At 42.7% G+C, this 27,175-nt stretch overlaps 2 protein-coding genes across 2 annotated transcripts in view; one reads left to right on the top strand and one right to left on the bottom strand.

Annotated features, from left to right (window-relative positions):
• Positions 1-4,438: 4,438 nt before the first annotated feature.
• Positions 4,439-27,175, bottom strand: part of LOC128300609 (dual specificity calcium/calmodulin-dependent 3',5'-cyclic nucleotide phosphodiesterase 1) — a 124,735-nt gene continuing 101,998 nt past the window's right edge. Inside the window, exons 6-8 of the mRNA XM_053036735.1 lie at positions 14,723-14,972; positions 8,590-9,889; positions 4,439-8,489 (exon numbers count right to left, since the gene is read on the bottom strand). Of these exons, the coding sequence (XP_052892695.1) occupies positions 8,347-8,489; positions 8,590-9,889; positions 14,723-14,972 (1,693 nt within the window). The 3' untranslated portion in view covers positions 4,439-8,346. The remainder of the gene's footprint in view (positions 8,490-8,589; positions 9,890-14,722; positions 14,973-27,175) is intronic.
• Positions 10,049-14,049, top strand: LOC128300617 (mesoderm induction early response protein 1). The gene is made up of 4 exons (XM_053036742.1): positions 10,049-10,766; positions 10,844-11,427; positions 11,506-11,767; positions 12,022-14,049. Exons 1-4 carry the CDS (start codon positions 10,049-10,051, stop codon positions 12,063-12,065), a joined length of 1,608 nt encoding a protein of 535 aa, XP_052892702.1. The 3' UTR covers positions 12,066-14,049.

Consider the following 27,175-nt stretch of genomic DNA (forward strand, 5'->3'; position numbering starts at 1 on the left):
TTTGTAGGAGCGGGTCGTTTGAACTGCAGTACTGGCACCCGTGTTTCAAACGACGGTACGGGTACCATTTTCCTTCCGGATCGTCTGTTCGTAGCAGGACTTAAAATATATTGGAGTTGAATCATCGAATGATTGGAGTGGAAATCCTCCGATATAAACCGTCCACTATTAATGATCTCGGACTTTGACGAACATATAGCCTCATCACTTGATGGAAATTTGACAATTTGTAATCGATGTTGAATAATCCATGCGCAAGAGCCGCGTCAAGGGAAATTAAATGTACATAACGTATGAGACTATAGACTATAGATTTCTACAGCGACGATGGAGATTATTATAAATATATGTTATCTTCTATTCGCATATTTGGGTTGGATATGCCTTTAAATACCAAAAAGCGGTACAACCACTCCTGCTTTAATGAAGAAACATTCCCAACGAGTATATATCATATAAAAGATTTGTTGGGCCTCAGTAATAGTTCTTTTCCTTACACTTACACTGAATTAACCATGATGTCATCAGAATGGCACAAAATCGTTACAAGAACAAATTAAATAGATGTTTTATTTCGTCAGTTATAAAGTAATCAAAATATGTACAGAGTTTTAGGATAGTCTAGACTGAATATATTCTTCCTACGGTAGCTCCGCTCGAACCGGAAGTATGAGCAGCACGCTGCACGGTGAATTTAGTGTGTAGAAATAAAGTTTTTGCTAGTGTGCCGCTAGTTTGCTTGTTTGCTAGTCGTTTCCCAATGCTAAACTTGATTCACTCCCGCATTGCCTAGTGTTCGGAGAGGAAAGTTTTAACACACACGTGTCGTTATCATTATCAGCATCACGTTTCTACGCAAACCCTTTTGCAATGAAGCAACTGAGATAGTCCGATATTAGATATCGTGTATTTTTTTATTGTTTTGATTTGTTCTAAACTCGCTTGCCGATCGGTAGCAACGCTAGGCTTGTTGCTCGTGTCGCTTAGAAGAGCACACAATAACAAAAGGAAATCGTTTCCATTTCAACGACCGTTTGAAAATCGTTTCCCTATTCTTTTCGCTCTCTGAACCTAGAGTGGTCTTAAGGAGACGCATGTTTGCTCTGCTACCATCGAGCCTTGCCTAGGAGAAGCAATATCTGTTGAAGAAAAGGTCAGCCTAAAAAGGAGGGTTGGAAAACACATTCAATTCCTAGTTTTGACTATGAGCCAGTGATACAAATCTAACCGTTTGCTTTTCGTACCCCCACCGCTATCGATACCGTTCAGCTTATATAACCATGTATAGTTTTTCGTACAAATGAAGCTCTCTTGCATTGTTCCATTCCATTACCCATTCCTCCCGTACGTTCCGATCTCCTTTGGTTTGTTTTTTTATTTCATTAATTTTATTTATTTTCTTTCCTCATTTGAAATCTTGGTGCATAATCATTTTCACACGCTTACGCTGAAGCTTTGTGTCCTTTTTCTCGATCCTTACATGCTGCCCGTGTGTCTGCTATGGTTGTTACACGCTACTGGTGTGTGTGTGTGTGTCGCTTAAATACACTTCAACATTAGCCAATATGGGTGTAATAATGTGGGTTTTTTCTTGTTTTTGTAATGTATTTTTTCCTCCTTTCTGCCTTGTTGTAGATACTTATATTTTTATAAAGTTTAGAAAGCATTCCTTTCTACTCATCTAATGCATTAATCCCTACCAGCGGGGGTGGCATAATTATGTCATCTAATTGCTACTATCATCCGCGTGCGTTCTCTCCGATCTTCAATACGATCCGCATATCGACATACAGAAATGGTTAGCTTTCTAGTTTACGATTTCGGATCAATTCTGTTTTTGTTTTTATTTTTTATTTTGTTCCTCTTGCTTGGAGTTTGCTTTCCATAGTATTTGTAATACCACTTTTTCTTACACGTTTCTTACGCGTTTGCAATTTGATGTCTTCCCCATTTTTGGGCATTTTCAAAATTCTTTTATATTCAGTTTTTGCTATAATATTTGTTCTCCTATGTACACACTTTAAGCAAAACTTATTTATGGACAAACATCAGGAGGAGCGGGTATTAGGAAGTTAGGTTTAGCTAGCTGCTGATGATAGTAAATGTACCACATACATGCATACATACACACACACACACACACACGAACACTAGCTTGTTCTATCGGTTGTTCATCTCTACACATTGTGCATATAGTTTGCAAGACAGGCGCAACACCTCCGTACAGTGGAGTTGTGTTACACATTTGCAATTAGTTAAGTATAATGTTTTGTTTGTTTGCCTTATTCGTATATAGCAATCGCAATTCCCGCACCCAAGTTAGTGTAGCATTAGAGCATGCAGTCCTATTTACAAAGCATGGTGTGCATTTCGCAATCATTCGATCGATCCTCGCCACCACGCACACCAAGCTCTTCTTCCCACCGTGCTGCGTCGCCCAGTACGCTCGGCTTCGACGGGATTTTCTCGCGCCGAAATTTCCCCGGTTTTGCTTCTTAGCCCCCTTTTTTGTTGGGTTTTGCTAATCCTATTATGTAATAAAGCTATGATCCCAATTTCAGCTGATAACGGCACCTTACTGCTAAGCTACGTCACCATTGCTCACGGGGCCATCAAAATGTGTGTTGGTGTGTCGAGAAATGGGTGCGCCAAATCGTGCGCCAATTGGTTTAAAGTTTTCTGAAAATGTACGCCAAATGTTTGGGCCAGCACTCCCGGAGGAAATGGAGATGCTGGGAGAGCTTTCGGGAGTGCCTTTGGCTCCCGTAAAACGGATACTTTACCAATAGCAAACAGCATCAGACACCTCTGGATCGCTGATGTTATGATCGAAAAAATATTTCCCTTCGTGTTTGGTGTGCTCTCTAAATTCTACTACTGTTTATCATGTGTATCATATGTGATTTTTTGGAGTTGTATTAAAAATGTTAGATAATGCTAGTTGCCTCTAACACGTGTGTATTGCACCGTAGAAAAAAACTCCACAATTCTCGCTATACATCAGTACAAGTTGCTACCCTTTTTATTCTGGTTTTCTCCCATTAATATCTTAACTCTACTCGTTTCTTGAGCCAGTGAAAATGTGAAGATCGAGTTGCTTTGAAAAACAAAACAATGGGAGTGAAAGATTGAGTGTGAGTGGGCAAGTGTGGCAAGCAACAGTTTTGCGCAAAAGTTTATATACCCCACGCTTTCCGTGCGCACAAAATGTGCTAAAAAGTTTGGAGTTTGGGGCAAAGAGAGTACGCTTTTTGTTATTATTAAATGTTATTTCAAAGCTGAAAGATTGCTGTAACTGGAAACGTTATTAGCTAGAAAACGGGCGCATTTTGTAACAACGCGTTGGTTGGCATATTTTGAGATGCGTAATGAGCAATGGCGAAACTTAAAAGACTGGTCCCTCAATCAGACATGTTAGAAAAAATGAGTGTATTTTTGGTGTGTGTGTGTAAGTTGTGTAAGTTGGGGGGGGTGGTAGTTTTTTGTTTGTTTTTCTTGCACACGAAGATATTGCTCACACTGAGCGTGATTTTACAGTTTGTAATTCGTGTGTTGCTGTCATGTTTTAGAAGTAGTGTAAGTTGTGGCCTGTTTAGTTCCATCTTGCGGCTGTCTATTTTGTGATAATCGAACTGAAAACATCGAAAAACTTAAAACGTTTTAGCGTATTTTGTATTAGTTTACAGATAGGTAATGCTAGAACTGTACATTTTCCCCCAGTTTATCGTACGTGTACACACATACATACATACATACACACACAGAGCCAGCCTGGGGCATGTGTCTTACAGATTAATGTTTTGTTACAAAGTTTTCCTTTACTGCCGCTTCCCGCGTAGCGAGTCTCGTCGAGAGAGATAGAGAGAGAGAGAAGAGTCTCTTCCCGCATTTCCTTTACAACACTAGAACACGACAAGCACAAGATGGGTATGCTGGGAGGCTTTTGGAGAAGCATTAAACTGTTATAGTAATTGTTAATATTCGCTATTTTCTTTCCTTCGATTTGTTGGAGATTGTTTTCCAAGGGGAACTATTGAAAGCGGACAGGGAATTATCTCCCAGGGCTTGTACGTTGTAGCAGGTTGTATCTAGCACATAGGTTTTATTCGTTTTGGCAAACAGAAGAAAATAATAACTGAGATAATTGAGCGTTCTAACATCCAGCTAGCTCCCTTCGGCATATTGCAGTTGAAGAGTCGTGTGTGTCGTTGGGGCTGGTCGTTAACTGGCACTTCTAGCACTCGCCGGAACGGGCCACCTGAACTCTCGGTGCCACGGTACACTCCACGATACACTCGTTGGCGTACGTTTTGCCATCGGTACCGCACACGGGCAGATAGTTAGCCGGGCATGCCGGGCACGGATACTTTCCGGCCGCGGCCAGAATTGCGCACAGCAGGAAGCTCAACAGAAACAGCAGCTTCATGGTTGTGGATGAACCGTTTGAATGATAACGCGGGCAGAAAAGCAGTTGTGGTAGTGATCCTCACTGATCGACACACGGGACGCAACTGTGATGTAATGGCTACGTGTCAATTCCATTTAAATACGCCAGTTCATCTCCATGGGGTGTACCATCTTCTCTCAAAAGCGCTTCCTGGCCATTTTCGATTAGAAACCCCTTGGGTGTACGTAGGCCGTAATCGTCAAACAAGTGTGATTTCTTAGAAGTTTTTTTTTCGTTTATGTGGCTTGTGTTACAATCTGCTTCTTTTGTAGCAGATTGATAGTGAGGTCTAGGTCTCGCACCGGTTGCCTCACCGTCACCGTCAATCCAGACAGAATTAATGTAAAACAAACTTCAATGCGAAGCGAATTTAGCATAAAACGAAAAGAAGAAAAGTAAACAAATCAGCAGGCGGACATGTTGTGTTTATATTTGAATAAACGCAACAACAAAAAAAACGGGAGACGGACACGGTTCAAACGATCATCGGGGTGTATATGATAAGGTGGTGGTGATGTCGCTTGATGATCGGTCGAAAATTCATTCAACAGACAGCAGACAGCAGAGATTCGTGTGTATCACAGACGCAAATGTGTGCTACGTTTAGTTTCGCTAGCAATGGACACCTCACAGCATGGCCCTGTGTTGGATGATGCTCATTAACTGGGAGGTTGCTGACGGAGGTTGTGGCGTGTCTCGCGGAGTTCGTCTAGGAAGAAAGGTCAGGTCAGCTAAAGTCTAATCTTGCATTGGTCGGACGAATATTGTTCAAATGATTTAGGCCCCCATGCTGGTCGTGTTCTTTTCCGAGGAAATTAGGTTATAGGCTCTTTGTTTTTTTGTTTAATTCTGGGTATCACTATTATCAACAAAATCCTTCATCTTGGAGGACAACAGCGAAATGATAACAACACTTTTATAACATTTGTTTGAATAATCTACCAGTGGTTCTTTTTCTACATTAACTCGCAAACCATACAAACCAAGAAAAAAAATAAAACAAGTGACGTTCTTGAATTCGGGAAAGATTCCCAATTTCTAGCATGCCTTCGGAGTCATGCTAGGAATTCCGCTTAAGTCTATCGCACTAATCTTACACAGGAGCTCAAGCATGTTGCCATGATTACGCTTCGGTATGTTTGTATTTGTTGGCCTGTGTGTGATTGCAAGATTTGCAATTATTTCATCTCATTTTTATGAACAGTAGATAATTATGAGTTCGTACGTTAATTATTTTTATTCTCCTCGTTTCTTGTTTGCTTGCGTGTGTGTTTGTGTTTTCGTTTGTTTTTCTTTGTCTCTCAGTTTTGTGTTCAGTTTTGTGCTTCTTTTTTATATAAGAACATCTTCTATCTCCTCCGAACTCGTTTCGTTTCATATATTCTTTTAAAGATCAGCAAAGAGAGGAACGTGTGAAACAATGTTGTAAAACCGTAAGTCGAAGAGTTTTGTTGGCTACCTAGTAACAATTGGATAACAGCTGGGTATCGTAACAATTAGGTGGATAAATTCTCTTTAGTTTTGCACATTACTTTGTTAGCAGTATTAGCTGCGAAGATCTCAATGTGGAGTAAACTCTCTGCACCAAACCGATAACAGATTTAAATCTTCATCCCAACCATTGGCGGTGTGTACACGATTTAAGTAGCTAGAATATTGAGTATTCCTAGCCGTGTTGTGGATCATTTTAGGTGAAAGCTGAGGTGATAATCGTTTCCTAACAAACACAGGTTTTAGAGTTAGCATTAGAAGGCCGTTCGAATTCGATTTGGGGGGAAGTTTCTTTTCTGCTGTGTTTTGTGAATGAGTTGCTTCTTGTCTAAGTGTTCCGAGGTTGATGTCTATCTGCAAACTCAACCTCGTTTCGCTCTTTCTAAAGATTATTATGGAGCTGCTGCAGTACGACGGTTTTTTGTTTTGTTTTTTTTGATACAAAGCTATTTTACTACAAAATACCAAAGTCCGAAAGGATACTTCTTGTTAATAGTTTGATTTTATATAAAAAATATACTTTTATTGTGACGGATAGGCAAGTTGTATACTGGTTGGAAATGTGTGTTAAAAATATAAAAACAATCAGTTTTGTTAAACAATTTACCGCTTTTTGGTAGATCGGATTTAATCGTGGGTGGCGGGGTTGCGTTCCATCTGCTGGTATAGTGGTATCAAAAGAATGTTTTAAAAAATTCTACCGAAAATAGCGCACTTCGCTTAATTTGTATTAAAAATTGTTCATTAAACGGGTTTCTATTATACCACTAGGGTTTTAGTACTTCTTTTTAACAACAATATCCTTTTGTTTCATACGTCTGGGTGAAATTGTGTACGAGTGCATGATTTTAAAGCAACACAATAAAGCCATGCATTAATCCATCCATTTCATAAAGCATAAAGGTTTTTACGTGTTCGTGCTCCCCCTTTGCTTAAACCAATTACTTCCCATTTCCAGATCATTATTAACTGTGGCTGTTTAATGGGTAATAATTAATAACCTGGAGAGGTCCCCTTGCAGAGGGAAATGTGAGTCCCTCATGTTTCGTGTTGGAGCGAACCTTTTTGTTATGGAAAAACTACGAAAAAAGTGAGAACTGACTGGCAGTTTGAGCACTAATTTGCAGACTTAATTAAAGCGCGTGAGAGTGCCTATTATTGGGTGGAAACATTTCGGAAAACCGAGCGCTGGGTTTGGGTGAAGATACGGAAGGAAGCAACGTTACAATAATCAGTGCCATTATTATTATTATCGATCTATTATGTCAATTATGGGTGCAAAAGTTTCATCCTATTGTATTTAATGTAAGTTGAGATAACAAAAATGGTCAGAGTTTTTATTAATCTCTTGCTTAAAAAGAAGCGTAAAGAAATTCGCTAACGCTGACTCGATGTTTTGCAGTTTGCTGATTGTCAAGAATCAGTTGGTTGTTTTTTTAAGCAGCAAAAAGAAAAAAAGAATCTGATCAAATAAATGTAAATGTTTTACACCATGCTCTGCATTCGTTTTGATCCGCAATAGCTGGTTTTATTACTTTCGTTAACAACTCGTCAGGTAGCGCTAGAAGAAGTCATTTTGTCTCTATCAAATCTGTGCTTTTTTTGCTACCGCGCGTTTTGCTCTGCTAACGAGCAGGCTAAGTAGTATTCTGAATATGCTAATAATGGTGATCGAGACTGGATGTGGTGAGCTCGTGCCTTAAGATTCTTTCATCATTACTAATCAATGTGTGCGCGTGTCTTGATGATCGACCGAAGTTGTGTAACTCTTGTAAGCTGTAAGAAATAGAGCGGTTTTTTTTCGCGCGGGGGAGTGTTTTGTAAATATATGTTTTGTTCTGATTTCTGATTGCTTGCATATCGCCGCTAGTGTGTGTTCGGATCCAATTGCCTAACCCGGGCCTAGAGCACACAGTTTGCTTTGTAATGTAATCAGCGATTTGCAGGACTGATCTTCTCGAAAACCTGGCCCCCATTTGCCAGGTGGTTGGCTAAAGTGTACTACTAACACAACATGCTGATGGTGATTTGGGTTTTTGTTTTATTCAGTACCAATAAATATTCAACTGCTTTGTTTGTTCCATTATTTACCTTGTCCAACCGCGTGCGTGCTTCATTACTGATCATCACACTGTCGATCAGTATAGCCACTACTTTTAGCGTTCCTCTCTACGCATCTCTTTGCACGCTTAATAAAGTTTGTTTTAAAGTTACTATCATCTTGTTGTAGGTTGTTTTTTTTTCTCTCTTTTACTATAGTTTTCTATTCTTGTCACCTTCTGGCCCACTCTACCAACTCCACTCTGCGTCTCTGCTGTGGGTTAGTGTGTGTGTGTGGCTTTCCCGTAAAAATACTTGCTACTGTAATGCGCCTCAATGCGCATTCGCCAGGATTTCTCCGCTCCTCTTTAGGTTGTGTCCGCTTCGTCTGGCTTTGGCTCTTCGGTGCCACCATCAGCCGTGATTTGTCCATCGGAAGATTCGTTAGTTTCTGCTGCGGCTGCTGCTGCGGCCGCTTCTGCCGCTGCTGCTGCAGCCCTTGCTTCCGCATCTGTGTTCGGAATGGAAGAAAGAAAGAAGAAAGAAGAAAGAAAGAAGCACGCGTTAGAATAGGTCCCAACATCCATCCCACGGCACAGCGCGCTACCTACCACGGACGGCTTGTTCCTTCCAGATTTTCTTATTCTCCGCCAGACAGGTCGTCCAGGGTTTGCGTATTTTGAAGCGGTTCGGCTTCTCGTTCGGATCGGCACTGCCGTTCTTCGTCGCGGTGGTGCCCCCGCTACCGGCACCCTGGCCCGCCTCGGCACCGCCACCCTTGCCCTCCGCTCCACTACTTATTGCTTCATTGTTGTTCGTATTGTTGTTCGGTACGCTAAGAGTATTGGTAGTACTTTTAATGCTACTATTATTGTTGACGTTGGTATTACTATTAATATTATTGTTGTTGTTGTTATTATTATTATTATTGTTGCTACTATTACTACTAGACGTATTGTTGGCCGCACCACCGCCGCCACTACTGCTACTGCTGCCGGGTGCCGTCGCACCGGCACTGCTCGATGCGTTACAGGTGATCGGTGCGATCGGTGCGAGTACGATCTCGAGCATATCCGCACAGACGGTCATGCTCGGCTCGACGATAAATTCGATAAAACCGATCTGCGATTCGGCCACGAGCGTGTTGTTTCTGTCGCAGAGCGGGCTGAACGGTAGGCCGAGCTCTCGCTCGAGATCGCCCTGGCGGAAGAACTCCTCCAGCAGCAGCATCGTCCACTTGTGATGGATGTCCCAGCGTTTGGCCGGGTGCGAAATATCACAACAGTGCAGCACCAGCGAGAGGGCCTTCGATTTGTCCACCTGCGGTTCGGCCAGCGTCAGCAGGTTGCGCATGTTCTTCAGCTGCTGAAAGTGGAAGGACATGTCGGTCGCCAGGACCATATCGATGATGAGCGTGCGGAGCTCGCGGTACTCGTCCCGCGACAGGTTCTGCAGCACGTTGCAGTCGTCCTCCTTGAGCACGCGGAACGCCGCACTGATGTGGTGGTTTTCCAGCACGGCCCGATCATTGTACAGCATGGCCGTGTCCGAGCCGGACATAACGTGGAAGTTGTTGGTTGTCCCCGTGTGCTCGTAGTCGTGGATAAGCGCTGCCAGCAGCGTGGCGAATATTTCCAGATCCGTCAGCCAGTGCATCAGGCCGGTCTGGCAGAGCACGTGGTGTACGGTTTGTGCGACATCGGCTGCATGCAGGTTGTTGTGGTACGGGTTCCGGAACCGGCAGTAGCCTTCCTCGATGCGCGTCAGGAAGGTTTCGAGTGTGGCCGGCGGTACCTTGAACTTGTGTATCATGCCGTACCGGTTCAGCAGATCGTAACCAAGATACTTGACCGGCTGACAGTTACCGGCCTCGGCCAACGCAAACACATCGAATGACCAATCGTCAAGAGTCTGTGGGAATTTTACAGAAGAATGCAGAATAGGGAATAGAATTAGTTAGAAATTGTTATCGATTTGCTTGTTGATGGGAAATAATAAATAACTGCTACAATAAAATACACACAAGCCCTCTTTTTTTGTTATTCAAGATCATACCTTCTCTCCCTTTCAATGCTAAAGATCGAAAATATGCCTACCGAGGAGGAACAACCTGGCAATAGTGATGGGCAGCAGAAGGATCAACCAGCACCCACCGCAAGTAAGGAAAATCTTGAAACAAAACCTGCCAGTGAAACGATAGCGGAGCACGAACAAAAGTCTGACACATCCACAGCGGAACGACCGCCGGTAGAAGACAGCAAACCTGCACAAATAAAAACAGAGCCGGTCTCTGCCACAGACAACACTGGCGACGATGGCGTCAAACCAGAGGTTGACTCTTCAGCCGACAGCAGTAACGCGTCTGGGCGCGTAAAAACAGAACCCTTGTCGGAGGTAATAAAAACAGAATCTAGTCCCCAGCATCAACAGCATACCTCCTCCGTTCCTTCGACGGATGCAGTTCCTGCAGTAGAAAAAGTGTCGACACCGGTTGCGAGTCGAGCGGAAGAGGACGACGAGGAGGAGGAAGACGATGATGAAGAACCGGGTGATAATGAGGAGCAGGAGGAGCAACAGCAACATCAGCAACAGTCACAACAACGCAGCAACAAACAGCGAAGTGAGGGTAGTTACACCAATGAAGAAGAATCAGGTCACAATGCGGCACACCAGCGACAGGATCAGTCTCAAACACCGACCGGTGGTCAGTTCTATGAGGATGACGAGGAGGACGATGAGGACGAGGGCGAGGAACCGTCAGAGTTGAGGCAGCTGTTCGAACCGATCAGTGAGTGTTTAACAAAGATAAGGCTTTAACAAAGATAAGATATTCAAATCGCGGTAACTGTTGTTGTCTTCCTTTAGATGATGCACAGGCGCTGAGTGAAGACGAGGAGGATGGTGATTACATACCGGACGAGGAGGTGAAAAAGACGATCATGGTAGGGAGTGACTTCCAGGCCGTTATACCGGAGGGTTTATGCAGGTATGATGATGCATTGCCGTACGAGAACGAGGACAAACTACTTTGGAACCCGACCATACTGAACGAGCAAGCGATTGAGGAGTATCTCGTGAAAATCACCGGTCCTGCGGGTGGTTTAGGAACCGCGGGTGGTGGTGGTGCTGTTGCTGCTGGTGGCGGTGGTGGTGGGCAACAGAAAAGCGCAGCTGGTTCAGCTGGCGGTACCGCCACGAGCGATCCCCAGTCGAACAGTGTGTATGCGATACCGCTCGGAAATCATCTGCGGGACGACGAACAGTCGCTCTATCTGCTGCAACAGTGCGGACACAACGTGGACGAAGCATTGCGCCGAAAGCGCATCAGCAACAACTCCGTTCCAGTGCCCGAGCAGCAGATGAGCATATGGTCGGAGGAAGAATGTCGGAACTTTGAGAATGGGTTGCGCGTGCACGGGAAGGACTTCCACATGATCCAACAGACGAAGGTGAGCGACGGCGCTGGTTGCGAAATGGCTGGCAGCAGATTGATTTAATGCTTTGCCTTTGGTTGCAAACTTCCCCAGGTTCGCACCCGATCCGTCGGTGAGCTGGTACAGTTTTACTACCTTTGGAAGAAAACCGAACGGCACGACCTGTTCGCCAGCAAGGCACGGTTGGAGAAGAAAAAGTACAACCTTCATCCCGGCTTAACCGACCATATGGATCGGTTTCTGGAGGAGCAGGAAAACAGTACCGGGTTCGGTGACCGCAGTTCGTCACCGGGCTTCAACAGTTTGTACAATAGCGCCTCGGAAGCGAAGCGACAGCGGCTGCTCGACTCGAAAGGTTAGTCTTTTGGAGTCATTGCTCTGTCCTGCGCGCTCTCGAGAAGCCGTGTCATCGCCTGTGAACCGTAAGACTATCGAGCGTTTCCATACATGAATGGGGCAGAGCCGTGTGGTTCCGATATCCGGTGGTGTCGACCGGGTTCACTCTTTCTCGGGGGTTCTTTTGTTTCTCTTTGTTTCTTTCGCGGGGGTTCTCTTTGCCTGATGGGGATGCATCTTTTCTTCCGTTTCTGTTTCTTCTCCTGCTGACAGAGAACAACACTGCCTCCTCGAAACGTTCCGCCTCGAATCTGTGACTCGTGGTTAGGCGGAAGGGATTGAAGTTGCGGCTGAAGGAGCGCAAATAAGCGGTTTTTTCGGGGGGAAGCAGACAGGCCACAACTATCGACACAGCCTTTCGTCACGATCACGGGGCAACGATGATCTTCGCTATCATCGCCAATGAAATCATCATTTTGTGCCAACCGGCACATCATCTATCCGCGGCGGTCAGTGGATAGGCACAGTGCGCAACGGGTAACAATCGGCACAAACACAGACAGATCTGCCCAATAGCGCAGAATTGAAAAACCGAGTTTTATCAACTAGCTTTACAATAAATTCTTCGTGGGAATGACCGTACAATTGTTAGCTGAGGATAGAATTCGCGCTAGGAACTGAAGGCAGGAACCTTAACCGTACTATTGCGTGTAGATCGATCGGTGTTATGAGTAGCTTTTGTATCGATGCTTTGTCAGGATTTGTTAGAACTAGACCAGAGACAACAACTCAGACCAATACCAGTTTGTTAAACGCCTATACATGTAGAATGTAACACAGCAAATATTGGTAAACAGTACCAAACATGGTGTATGTTCGATGAGCAAAGAAAAGGACGATAGAATACATCGTTTTTTGCTACTGTTGATCTATTAGTTTCGCTTAGTCAGCCAGGTGTGAAAGAAGATTTCTTTACATGAATGGTGCTTTGGTGTTTTTTTGTGCGTGATTGTGAAAATAAATGGTAAAATAACATCGCAATCGGTACGAACATTTGTTTTCAACATAGCGAGGAGAATTTTTAGTTTATTTTGTGGATTCGTTTTTATAAGTACGAGAGCTATCGTGAGATAAACCATGAAAGAAGGACAGAAAGACCGACAAATGGTGTTTAAATTAATGCAATTTTTTCATGTACAGATACAGGATACAGATGTCGGATACGAAACGCTTCGGGCAGGTTTATTATTATTATTGCTTTTTTATTGGAAACGCACACAATTATCCCTACAGCGGTGATCGCAGGTTCGAGTTGTAGGTTACGCAGTAGGTAGAGTTTATTGTAAAATTTACTCTTGCGCGAGTGTGCGCGAGGATCGTTAAGATAAAAACAGCGTGTAAACAAGGATATTATTCATCATACAGTGAAAACATTAATTTATAGAATGCCATCTTATGAGCACCCTACATCCCCAACACGAAACACTGTAAAAAGCGTTAACAGAGTACCCCGGCAGTATATGTTGAATGTTTGTTTGTACAAGTAAGAGAGCATGTGAGCAGCGGATAGTCATATAGAAATGGGAAGTATGTATAAGCCGGTAGGAAGATGCAGGTTGCGTTAGATTGTGTTGGTAGTACACGGAAGGATGTGTAAGACAAGTATTTTCATATTATTTTTGTATAAAAATTCCTTAGAAAACATGGTAAATAGTAGGAGGGGAAGGTTTGTGTTTTTGAGAGAAAAGGCTACAAAAAAGGGAGAAAAAAGTAAGGAAACAAATAAAAGAAAATGTCAATCGCTTTATGTGTGAAGCAGCAGAAAACAAAACAACAAAACAAAAAATATATTTGAAGCAAAACAAATCGATTACAAACAAAATTATTACACGAAACATGAACATGAAAAGTGCAATGAATTGAGGAAAAGCTAAAGTATTAAATCAAAAATTAAACCACTACTTGTGTGTGCACTCTTGGAACGTTCTACCTTTTCGACATAATCAAACAAACAAAATTCGATATGTAACAAAATACATGCATTTATGGAAATAATTCTAGGACGCAAAATGAAAGGAGCATACACATTAATCGCTAATTTTGGCAATTCATTCGCGCACACATAAATGGTGACGTTTGTACAAGGTGTCAAGTGGTGGACAGTGGAGCCCAGACGAGTTGGGAGCAAAATGGTGAACAATGTAACAACAATACAATGATTACAAAGTAAAAAACCATAATTTCACAAGCAAACAAACGTAGATTTTGTGTATTGTTACTTTATAAGTGTACGTCTGCTGTTCTGTCATTACGTTTTATTTGCACAACTTCTCAAAAAACTTTCCATCATCTGGCAGCATGCAAAGTAGACCCGAAGGAAGGAAACGCAATTGTTTGCTCTCTCACAGTTAACGTTCCAAATTTTCTTCCCGGAAGTGCATTCAAATGTTAACATTTATCACTGCTGATAAATGGTTGCTCGACCGAACTTGGGCGCATGTTTCGCAGAGTAAGGAGGAAGAAATATCGTTTTCAATTTCCGATGAGCGAAGATACTATTGCGGAAACGATAGCGTGGGAAGCTAGTGGGATGTCCGTCGAACAATAAACACAATGGAACAAACTATTTCCATCATCAGTGGCAGTGAGTTTTCACTGAAGAAAGCGGGACAGTTTGTCCCGTTCACGAATGAACGCTTGCAGCTGGACCGTATCGGAATGGAAGAGATGCGCAACACCCAACCCATTGTAAAAGATGCAGTTGGCACAAGCGATGGTGGACGGCGTGTAATTGATTTTGTTTCCTTTTATACATCTTGTGGAGCTTGCAACGGGATGTGACTTGGGCACGGGAGGGCGGTCAGAACCGAAACGAAATCTAAACCTCTTTTTTGCAAGCAAAGTGTATTGCTATTTCATGGGGCTGTCATGGCGGGAGGGAACTGCAATCGGGTGTGGGTTTACTACTACTCACCTTTAGCACGCGTACGACTTCGGGCGGAAATTGCATCAGAGCGGTGCTGGAAACGCGCCGATAGATCCGATCGACAAAGATGCCGGCCCGGATGGCGTGCGCCACCGAGCGGAACTTGGGCTTCTCGTCCGACTTCTTCCGCGTCGTTGCGAGCTGCCGGGTGAAGGTGGACGCCAACCATTCCCGCACCTCCGGTGGTACCGCGTCCGGCTGCACCTCCGACAGTTCATCGTCTTCATCCGCCAGGCGCCTGTGTTTGTTTCGTGTTTTTTTTTATTTCGCAAATGGGACCGCAACCATTTGGGAGATAAAAAATAGCGCGTGGGAAGAAACGAGAGTAAACAAAGCTTCAGTTAGTATAGGATGAGAAAATTCGATTCACAAAAAGGAAAACAAAGAAATAAATAGTGAAAAAATAATCCAATACTTCGGTGGGATCAAAACAGGAGGAAACAAATAATAAAAGCACACACACTGGGAGTTAGTGACAAACAAAGGTAGCATATCATAAAGAGTAATTTACGTAAAAAGAAAAGAAAAGAAATGTTAGCTGTAAAACACATGTTACAAGCTGTAAGTTGTCTAATATGCACTAAAACTAAATAGAAAAAAGAGACAAAAGACAACACAAGAATAAACGAGAATGACAGAAAAAAACAACAAATTAATAGGAGCAGACAGACAGAAGAATGTGACGTATTTTGTCCGTTTTGTGTGTCCTTTTGCTGGGTATTTTTTCACGGACGCTGAATGTGGCTCTGTGTCCGGCAAATAGTCTTCTGCCACTACTCCTATACTAGTGCAACGAAAAATATTAAATTATTTATTATTATTTATCGACATCAATCGACACCATCTCGGTTGTGGTGAATATTCAGTAAAAATGTGAATGTTGTCAGCTTCTTTAGGGGGTTTCGTTTGCGCGTCTTTTGCAGTATGTTTTAGCTCGTTAGCAGCATACGAATGTGCAACGATAACGATCAAATTGTTCGCAAAGAAGTTGTACAGTAAACTTTCCTTTCGAACTTTCGAACTTCAAGGAAATTGGCACGTTGTCTAAAGCACAGGGCATGAGGGGGCAGTTTCATTCGATCTGTCTGCCAGTTCTAGTTCCGACTTTGAAATGGCGTGCAAAAGTGCAGTTTATTAGAAGTTGGCAGAGTGTGCGAGTGTGTGTCTATGGTGCAATGGCACCTTATTCTTTATTGTCCCGTCGTCGTGACCCATCGTTTTGCCCGTGGGCTTACCGGTAGTTCGTTGACCGTTCGGGGTCCGGGTTTTATGGGTGCTAATGCTATAGATTTCCTAGTGCTTCTGCTCTGTGGATTGTGTTTTGTTTTTTATTCAACTTTCGAACTCCATTATGAACGCTTTATGGTCGCGGTTTTCCAGTTTTGCGGGAAACCCTTGCTAACTTTCGAAATGGGTTATTTGTTTTTGTTAGAAAGTTTATTACTCCTAGTGGTCACCGGTCACAATGCGTGGATTAGTAATGTGTGAATGTCGTGTGTTGTCCTGCATTTCCAGGACGGTGTACGAATTGGAACGAATTAAGGTACAATACGAGCGTGGAAGTATTGTTTTTTCTTCAATACTTTTCATATAATCCAACTAAAAGCATTTTTGTGATATAATTCTCCTGCCGCTTTTTTGTTTGAAATTTTAATGCCTTTACATCTGCACCGCCAGTCGTATCTTTAACAGTTGGGCATAATTTAATTTTCCCACAAGCGGATGGGGAAGTATTTTCAATTCAGTCGCACTGTAATATGTATGAAACATTGGAGTGAAAGAATTGCAGCGGTAAAACCTGCTGCAAGGAAGCGCTATAATAACGCACTTTTGATGGATTGAATTGCTGATTGGTAAAACATAAAATCATCGTCCTCCACTCCGACCAAACCAGATTTCCGGTTCGGGGGTTACCAGTAGCGCCCGGAAGGTAACAGGGGTTTTATGGTCTTTTATCGGGCGCGTTGACGATAAAGTGGAAATTTTATGATCCCCTGCATACTTTTGATTATGTTACAATTGAAACATGGCTACAAAGTTTCCCCGTTGAGTACTGAATTGTGTGTTTTTTTTATTGCATATTGAAAGTATATTTCAAGCAAAGAAAAATATGGCACAAATACCGTCAATAATCGTTCTGTAGTTGCTACAATAGTGAGGGGTTTAAGTGTTTTAAAATATTTCCTCAAGCGAATAAACTATTAAAAAGCATTGTGAATCACTCGCGTGGTTTAACTCTCGTGAAAAATGGGGATTTATTTTCAGTAAATCAATCAATTGATGAAGCCTGACAAAGAAACGCGAAACCAAAATTTTATTATTTTTTTCCCATTTCAATTCCATCACACTCCTTGCGCAGGGTAAATACCACCCACGGAGTCTGGGAATTCCATAATTGAAAAATGTGATTCTGTTTGTTGTAACATTTAGTAACCTTTTTTCCATTGGTGCTCTGGAACAGATTCCACCATTAGCAGGGTTTTTTTTTCAATTAATTCATATTTTTTTTCATACGTCATGGTTGAGTGAACGGTTTAATCAACAAAACCGCGGAAAACAATGGTAAAGACCGGTGTGAAAATCAAATTGGAATTTTTTTACTGTGATGTAAAATAAATGAAGTGAAACGGAAAGCAAAGTCGAGCAACAGAAAAAGGGGAATATCAAAATAAAATCATTCATCTGCACCTTTTGCCGGAAAATGGCAATACCTGTGCGGTAGTTATGTAGTGGAAAGAAAAAAATCTTCCCTCAGTTCGGAATGATGGGAAAAATATTATTTTAACTGTTTTTTTTTCGAGAATTTGGGTTTCCATTGCAAACCAAGTTGGAAAACGTATGCGTTGGCGGAATTAATTACCAAAAGGTTGAAAACGATCCGCTGTGCTAAAACTGCCCCCTGTGCGAAATATGCAACGATATATTGCAAACGGAAGCAACACAATTGTTTCGTATGTTAAGTGAAGTGTTTGAACATTATAATCACGGTTCCTGGCGGATGCTTCATTAAAAGTGACATGCAACGGAAAGTGCTGCGTGCTGTAAAACAACGCAAATGTACACCGGAAGGTAACATAGCAGCGGTATACCCATTATTTCCCCGACTGTACAAGTTCGAGGTCGCCTGTAGAAATAGTTAGGACCGAAGGGAAAAGGTAAATAGAAAAAAAATCATCCCCCACCAACAAAACGAGTACATAATTTCTGCCCTCCAGCCAGGGCACCCCCGGCTTTAGTCGATTACTTCCGAGAGTCGAACGCATAAAGCTTGCCAACATACCAACCTACCCATACCGTTACCAGCCGGTGCAATTAACGACAACTTCCGGTTCGCGTTAATGGGTCATTAGATGGGCAGGAAACAGCGGGACCGATTCCTGCCCTTTTTTTTATTGCAAACCCAACTGCACCTTGTGGGGTTAAAACAAAAAAAAAGAAAGAACAATGCTTTCCAATCCAACCGGGCGGCAGGACAGCAAGCCGACCGAAACGACCCGCTCGAATCGCTTTATAATGACTGGTGACGGTCTGAGCCAGCCTTCCCCTGAACGGGGCAGGCCCGACGAAACAAATTGGTGGCGATGGTAGGGTATGTAATTGCGGAAAATGATATTTAGTTTGGTATTGTTTTAAGCGCAACGTTTGCTTTTATTATGCGCTAGGATCGTGCCGGTAGTGCCGCCAGGCCGTAATTAGGATCACCCGGCATCAGATGGAGCTGTTGTAGCGTTTATGCTGGCGTTCATTATGGGATGCCATTAAAATTTGAAAATTATTATGAAACATTCAAAGTGTTTATTGGTTGTATTTTTACTGTGATTTTACGCAATTTTTAATGGTGCATTCCTGTGTTTTATGTTGTGCTAATGTGCGCAACGGTTTATGGAAATTTTAATATTGGTTGTATGTTTTGTCTTTCTCTACAGAAATTTTCAACGGAAATTCGCACTGTTATAAAGTAATGTTTAAAATTAAATAACTATATATGATATGCATTGTAAAAAAGAAAGGTCCGAGAGGAATTTAATACCGGTCCTGTTGCGCTGAAATTCTGCACAGCTATTATTGAACTACCAGGCGCCTCCATGATACATAGCATTTCTCATTTTTTGTAGAAATTCATTGTTTCATCGGAGGTTTTGCAGTGAAAAACAAGGTTTCCTATGGCTATTTTTAACCAGCAGCAGAATATTGATAGAATTATCGTTTAATAGTAGTCGTTTAATGTTCGGTCCCATTTCCATTGAACCACCGGGCGCCTCCATCAAGCGGTAGTAAATTAGAGACCGATAATTGAAGCCATAAGCCTGAAATTTGTTTCCTTTCAGTAATGCATAAATGTTGTATTACAGAGAATTACAGAGAATGAAACAAATTGGAGCAATGCTTTTATTGTAGCTAATAGATAAATCCATTGAAAACACACGTTTTAAATATTTAATTGAAATAATACAATTAAATAAGTTTCAGTTGACAGAAAGAAATAAAAAAAAGTCATAAAGTGCGTACGATATTACATTTCATAGCAGTAGTGTACAAACTACTGGATGACACATAATCTAAACCACATGCTTTGCGTCTAAATTAGTACTCAGTGCTAATCATACACAGCAAAAGCTGTGTTCTCCCTTTTGTAGACTCTTGATTTGATCCTTCACCCGTTTGAAGTCATCTAATCCGCTCTATTGTTTACCACCCGTAGTAAAATACCATCACCATATCGTCTTGGGTAGCTAGCATCGGAATGTTTTAGTTAATTAAACTTGGCTACGGTAACCGGGCAAAGTTGACTTGAGTTCTGCCCGAAGCGTATGCATGTTGCACGATGCATACACGAGAAGTATTAGCTATCTCTCCTTCGCTTTATCGTTCATGAACCTGTTTGTTTGCAAGAGAAACCCATATCTTGGTTTATTGTCTGACCACGGTGCACACTGTTACTGCGGGGCTGCGGGAAAGCTGCCAGATGGAAATCTTTAGCCACATTTAATTCCACCTTTCCAGTTTGTTTAAAGTTTTGTTTAAAAAATGGAGGAATGGTTTTGTGCGGGGAAACGCATGAAAGGGAACGTTCTTTTACCCACCGGATATGACGCACAAAACATACTTCCACTTTCCGAAGTTTTGGGGATGTCTAATGGGGGATGGAAAGTTTGCTTTCCCCGACCGGTGCACGCTGTTTGGTTAAAGTTTGAGTTTGACTTTCAAAGTGTTGTACATTTTGGTTTTTCGGTTAAACTGTTGATCGTTCACTGTAAAGAAAAGTCAGAGCACGATTTCGATTGGGTAGAATTGTTAAGCTCATAGTTGCGCGCTAATGTTGCTAACCGTTTTTCTTTCATTCTGCAGGAATGATCGTGCGCTAGGGAAGAATTCTGCTTCGTCAAGGTAAGCTTAATTTAAAGCTTTATCTCATCACTGCAGAAGCTACGCCGGATCCATGATTAGGCGGCCACTGTTAGCTACCAGTCGATGGATTAAAAATAACAAATGCTGGCACAACTACTCGTATCCGATTCCGTACGAAAACAAGCTATGCTTGCCATGTAGAGATCCAACCGTGACGTACAAGATAGCACCGTTCTGGAAGGTAAAAGTTCGACACTAAAAGTAATTTTGCTTCTTACATGAATTAGGGACGGCAATTCACGGGTGCCTTATCGTTGAGCTGGTTCAGTGATTTTCTAAGCGCTTGTCGGCTGAAAACTTCGGCTTACAATAGATGGAGCGTACGGAAAGCCGAGCCTTGGTGTGGGGGCTATATCTCATCCACCATCCATCAACAGCACGCGGTAGTTCCTGCTCTTCGGATGAAGAGCTATCGCAGAAACTATTCATGAAGCCAAAATCAAAAGTGTTGCCTTTGTGCCTTTGTTTACATTGTTTTAGGATAAAAAAGTAGGAGCGAGTGTATTGAGCGCAAAGCTCGGAACAGATAAGAGTAATGAATAGGAAAGTGTTAGACGAAGAATACGGGTAAATGTTTATGGCAAGATGCCTATCAACAATGAGATGATGTTTTGCAACTCTTTTCAATGAGCAACGGTATTGTGTTGAATGAATGTTTTGTAATGAAGAAAACAACACACAGGCTCTATTGACAACGTAAACGTGATAATGTAAACGTTCTTTTGTTTGGGATTTAGATTCTTGCTTAAAAAGGTACTCATTCTATTTCTAGCGAATTGAAGAACGAGGGAACATTATCACACAATCATTGGCTTTAATGGGAATTTAACATTTCGACAAAGGGAAAACCGTGTTAGCTTCGGTTCATGTTAAACTCGTCAAAGAATCATTAATTAGGGCTGCGCCGGCTGGTGTAATTAAGAGGCAGGCCTGTGTGCTGTAAAACATTTATCATCTCAAGTACTTCGAGATGGAGCACCAGAAGTACCATTAGGCCAACACTTTTCTATCCGATTACTAGCGATGAAGTGGTAATGTGAGAATAATGTACTGATTTGATTGTCAAACAGTGTGCTCGGTTGGAAGATGAAGATAACGAGCAAGAGGCTAATTCTAAATCTTTAGAACAGCTTTCGGCAAAAATCGTTTGTGTCTGGTGATCATATTTCTTCAGAGCGCTCGTTGTGGTGAGATGTTTTGCTTGGGGTTATTCACAATATTCACGGTGTTAATAAGATGGTGGAATGAAGGAAGATGAAATACGCTTCTATTGAAGTGAATGAATTAAATATAACTAGAGTGAAAGACGGATCAGACAGTCCGGATCAAGCAAATGGTGATACAAGTGATTGAGTGAGATGAATTGTTTAGAGCTTTCGTCTGTCTCACTATGGGCACCGTTACGTAGAAAACGTCAAAGTATGCACACTTGGACCGAAAAATAATTACAAGCATATTTATTATTATTTTAAAAAAGTGCTCTGATGAAACGTCTTGCGAAGAATATTATTATCATCATTATGGAGTATTACACTTGCATACTTGTTGCATACTTAATACTCCACAACCCGTGCTGGATGTGTTCAAATTCTACGGGCTTCGGTCTGTGTGAAATTCTAACTCTTCGCACCCAAAGGAATGCATAAGCTCGAAACAGAAATAACGCCACTCTATTAACGGTGGCTCATATGATGCTTTTAATCAACGGTTCTTCGACGGTACTTGCACAGCATGATGTGTACTGTGCTTGTGCTTGACACCGTCCTAAGTAAGGGAAACAAGCACGGGCAGGGCGAACAAAACACCTCGATTCAGAACGTATTCCGCAAAAGCATTCAGGAATGAAGCGCACACCACCGTAGACGCGTTTCGTTTTGCCGGATAGCTTATGAGTTATGCAAAGCATATCATTGACAGTGACTGAACCATCGCGGGAGAAGACGAAAAAAAAAACAAAACTCCCCGGATAAAACTCTCGTAACGCGTGTAGATTTTCGTGAAGATTTACTTCCCTTTGGAGAACGGTTCGGTTTGGAAGGATTGCTCTTCCACTGGAGGACTTCTGGAGGAGTCCTGATACTGCTCATCGGTAAAAGCTCACATAAAAGCCGTTTCGGAGCAATCTTCTCCTTTTCTTGTTCGAAGCAACGCTCCAACGGTATCTCGTTCCCAGCATTTCGTTATAAATTTTAAATCATCTCCTTTCACGAGCTGTAGTGGAATGGTTGAGTGAGTTCGCATGGGGTTCGCTGGTGCCGACATCACGCTACACCGCAACCTCTGTGGCGAGACATAACATCCAACGTACCTCGGGGAGTTGAACTGGCGAAGAAGGGCAAGCTAAAGTAAAAATAAAAGCATGGAAAGCATGCATGTGGCCACCCAAGCTCGGTTGGTGGAAAGTATGTGAAACATTGGTGAAGGAGTTTTTGCTTCTGCTCTGGATTTGGCATTTGGCCGGGTATGTCGAGCCTCCTCCTGAGGGATCCGTGCTGCCAAGCGTTGTCTCTTTAACATCGTTGAAAGCTTATCCTCAAACGGTGAAGGTGAGCGGGTTGGAAGACTGAACAAGAACGTCAACCTCGCCTCGGACCTCGCCTGGGAAGAGAAATGATCCACCAGGGAAAAGCACTGGGGGTACGACGACTTTCAACCGGACCGGATGTCCGTTGCACATCACCCCTCTGTCTTCCATCCCCTTCTTATCTACCACTTTTGCCGACATTTTCTTCCGGACGTAATTTACAGCACCCCATCACCGATGTGCAGCGGAGTCCGTCGGGTACCGTGTTGGGCACGTATTGGGATGTGTTTACATTTAAACGCTTCGTTCAATTAGATGCGAAACATATTCAACCCGGGGGCCCGGAGTGGTTCACCAGTCCCCCGTTTACACGGTACATGGCGACATGCATCACGCCACCATGTACCAAACCGGCAACCATTTCTCCCGCATCAGGCGCACACGTACACCGCAGTACTCCTCCATGTGCCATTAAAATTCCATATCCTTAAGTGATTATTGCGAATAAATTCGGTGTACATACGACGGGGTTGGGTTGGTTCTGAAGGCGTCTGAAAGTATGCAAACTCTGTCCCCGTCTTTCCAGGGCTCCTGCGGTGGAGCGTTTCTGTATGTGTGCGCTTGGTATGTTTTTGTAATGAAATTATACCACAGCTGTACGGGCAGATTCCACGGCTCCAAGCGAGCGAAATGATGATGTACGTAGCCGGGACAGGAATTTATTTCCGTGTTTCTCCAGTTTCAAACGCTTCAAACCAGACCCCGGTATGTCGCTTTTGATGTCTTTCTGTGCGACATGGCCAAATTGAGCGTGTCGCTCTCCTCATGATTGGATCGGATATCTACTTGAGGAATTTTTGTTTAGTTAGGAATGTTACGCCCAATACGTTGCTGATATGCTGCGGATAGAGCTGGTGGTGTTTGCTTTATGTAACGATGTGTATTTCGTGAAATGAAGTCATAAATGGGATATATATCTGAGCGTTTATTAGTGCGGGCCGAAACAAGTTGGTGAAATTTGTGCAAGAAAACATCTTTATGAAGCCATTTCTGGTGCGATAGCTTGGGTAAACCGTTTTAACATTTTAATGCAAGCTTTAATGCGGTGTACTGAGTTTTGTTTTATTATTAAACTTAAAGCTGGTAAGCGTTTAGATACGAAGAATATTTTTTGCAATTCACGGTGTTGGGAAATTCGCTGATTCGATCGCTGATTGAAAAGATAGTCTACAGCAAAGCACGGTTCTAACAACATTCCCGACCTGGGTTCAAATCTCAAACCCTACCTGGCCTAAACGAAGCTGTAACTAGGCTTTTTAAGTAATATAACTAGTTGTGCTAGGTTCTCACTAAAACATGTCATAACCACGCGCTTCTCAGCCCGACTCTTGATATTTAAATGAAAACAATCGCGTTTTTTACAAATGACTTTATTAAGCGGCGATTGTCTTCATTTAAATATAAATCTGGTGACAAGAGTCGGTTGCCGCTGTGGCAACATTCTAAAAAATCACGTCCTCGTTCACCGGGTTAGCTTTATAGATTGCCTGTACTCTTGATCGTAGATCCTTTTAGTTCGGGCGTGCTCGGCTCGATCGGTTGCTCCGCTCCGGTCGACACCAGTAGTCGCATTTGAATCGACCGTTGAATAATATTCAACAGGATTACTGTAAATTTATTGTTAATTCTCCCACAACTTCAAAAGAACTTCGCACATTCTAATAAAAGTCCAATGCTCAATAGAGCATAACAAACGCAAAAACGTTCAATCCACTCGAAGAATAATTAATCGCTTAAACGAAATGCGTTAGCACGTACTATGTAGCGAAACAGCTGGCAACTTCATGTTTTTGTTGCACCCCTAAATTAGCTAGAACAGCTTCACCCATCGCTGTGACTCCTGACGTTGACAATTTGCACCGGATTAGTAGGTGCCATAGGCCGACGCGAGCGGTTCGTAAAGATTAAGTGCTGCTTAATACTTGCCAAACGAAATGTTCTCATTCGTCGCATCTAATTAAAACCCTCCACTATAAATACCGAAGCTCATCGCGCGTCGAGTGCTTTTTAGATGAAAATTAATCATTTACAGCTTGATGGTGCTGTGACATTGCTGGTAACAAAACAAAAACAAAGAAAAAAGGATTCGCGTTTCTGCCCCATTTACTCATCATTAGGCTTATTTGGTGTGCACAGCGAAAGTGTCCTTTTGTGTCCTCCCATTTACCCTATTTCGACCCAGAGCTTAACGGTTTCGTGGAACCCGCTCGATCCTCCACTATGGTGGGATGGATGCCGGTGTATGGGAGTGTCATGCGAAAAGCTTCATCATTGGCGGAAATGTTCTATTTCGGAAAAACGAGGTCCCACTTTCTGGGCCGACCCGGCTCTAGCTGGGGATTATAAGTTCGTGTTCGTACTTGACCGGCCATTTTTAGGCCAATTTACCGCTCCATCTCGTTCTTACCGTATCTTTGTGAAGATATTGAATGATAGGATACGGAGTGTGGGATAGTTAAGATTTCCTATTTCAGATTTTTAGCAACAATAAAAACTTATAGAATGTCCATTGCAAAAAAAAAGAGAGACCGATCGTGTTGTCGGTCCGATTTTGGGGGCTTATACCAAACTGTGCTTGTGGTCCGTTTTGCATGCTGTGGTTAATATCAGTTGGACCAAAGGGTGATGGTCCTTTTCCATGAACATTCGATTGATGAACAGATTTGGTATGCTTCTGTGAAATGATGAAGCTTATGATGGGTTTTGCGAACTGAGTCCCTGAGTTTGCTGCGTGTGGTGCGCGTTCATGTGGCGTCAAAGGCTTCACTATCCTTCAGCAGAATAGAAGTTATTGTTCCATCGTTGTGGGACGTAGATGAAAGACAGCTTTACAATGAAATGAGTTTCGCCCTGTGCATCCGTTGCGCGAAATTCAAATTTTCGAACTACCTGAAACAGTTCGTTCCGGGATTGGTCTGTCTGCCGTCCGCCCGGAAAGGATCATTTCACGTCGAGTATGGATATTATTTGGAATTGAAAAGGTGTAGACGTCGGTGTTGGCATATAAGCATTATTCGGTGGAAACTCATGCACGGCTTAAACGAATCATTGTGAACGTGAAGAGCAAAATAATGCATTCATTCTCACGAGCCACAATTAGACAAGCTCATTTATTTGGGGTTTTAAGGTTTAAATATGTCTTACAAATGGGGAGGAACAGTGTCTCGAAGCGAGTAATGCATCTTTTTGCATTAATAGTGGAAACTCACACAGCTGGTACGCGTAGTATCAGCACTAAGCGTCAGTAAGAGCGACTTCTTCTTAGAACCAAAAAGAAATCTTTCCATTGTGTGTTACTTTGCTACAAAGCAAACAGAAGAAATAGCTTCTTTCAGTTCAGATATTTTTTCTTTCTCTCTTCTGGTACTCGTTAGTGAAACCGTTTGCCCCGATTGCTCCAGTTTTGCTGTCGCCTCCGGGACGTGCCACTGTAAAACGTTCCCATTTTCGACAGCGTACGAATTCTCCGGTGGAGTAAAGCGAGATAATTTATTAGTTCACTGCTTCCCACGGGTTCCTACCGCAGGTTCATGTTCCGAAAATTGTTTGCACCGGGAAAAACAGCTGCTTGGAACGGTTCCAACTGTGGATGTGTTGCGCACCCGAGAGAATTGTGCGAAAGCATGAGGATGTGTTTCGGGTTCGTTTGGTCCAATGCCCTTTTCGCGAAAAGTGTTCTGGCGCCGTCGGTACCGCTTTTGCTGTGCGGTTGGTTCGTTCCTCAGACAAACAAAAAGAAAATGCACATAAACGCGAACAGGCATGAACCTTCGCCATTGTTTAAACGCAAATCGAATGCGAAACTCCAACAAGGAGAGAAAAAGGGGGTTGTGCGGCACGGCGGGACCCGTAGAGTCTTTTCGATTTAGCCACAGAAGCATAAATTATCGTTCTGTTCGTGATTCACCGAGTAGCTTTACGGGCGTAAACAGAGTGGCCGCAAAGGACCTTGCCGTGTAATTTTCGGTGGATCTTTTCGCTGGACACTTTTATTGTTGTGAAACCTTGGGTGAAATCTGTGAAAGGCTCGTGCACGTGCCAAGAGAGGTGACAGGCTTATCATCTAAAGCAGAGCGAGCATATATCTCCTGCTGTTTTGCGCAATTGGATTTACAGCACTAGTGTCTAAATGGGGGGCTTCGTTTTGTGACGGCGCCCCGGATGTACAGTCCGACCTCGAGTGCCATTTTGCAAAGGATGGTAAAATTCATTGTCATTGCCATTGGTTAATGCTCTTGCTACTGCTGAAGAAGCGTACAAAATTACCGGAAATGATCTTAAAAAAGACAAAGCGACAATAGGGTGTACGGAACTTAAATTGTTCTATACGGCTAAAGATAAATAGGCGCAATAATAGAGCACAATTATATGCCATCTCAAATGCTCTTCTTTGTGGACCTTTCTAGTTATCATAATTTAGATAAAAATTGTGTCTCTGTGTGATATCA

The sequence above is a fragment of the Anopheles moucheti genome, chromosome 3 (genome assembly GCF_943734755.1).
Source record: "Anopheles moucheti chromosome 3, idAnoMoucSN_F20_07, whole genome shotgun sequence".
Lineage (NCBI taxonomy): Eukaryota > Metazoa > Arthropoda > Insecta > Diptera > Culicidae > Anopheles > Anopheles moucheti.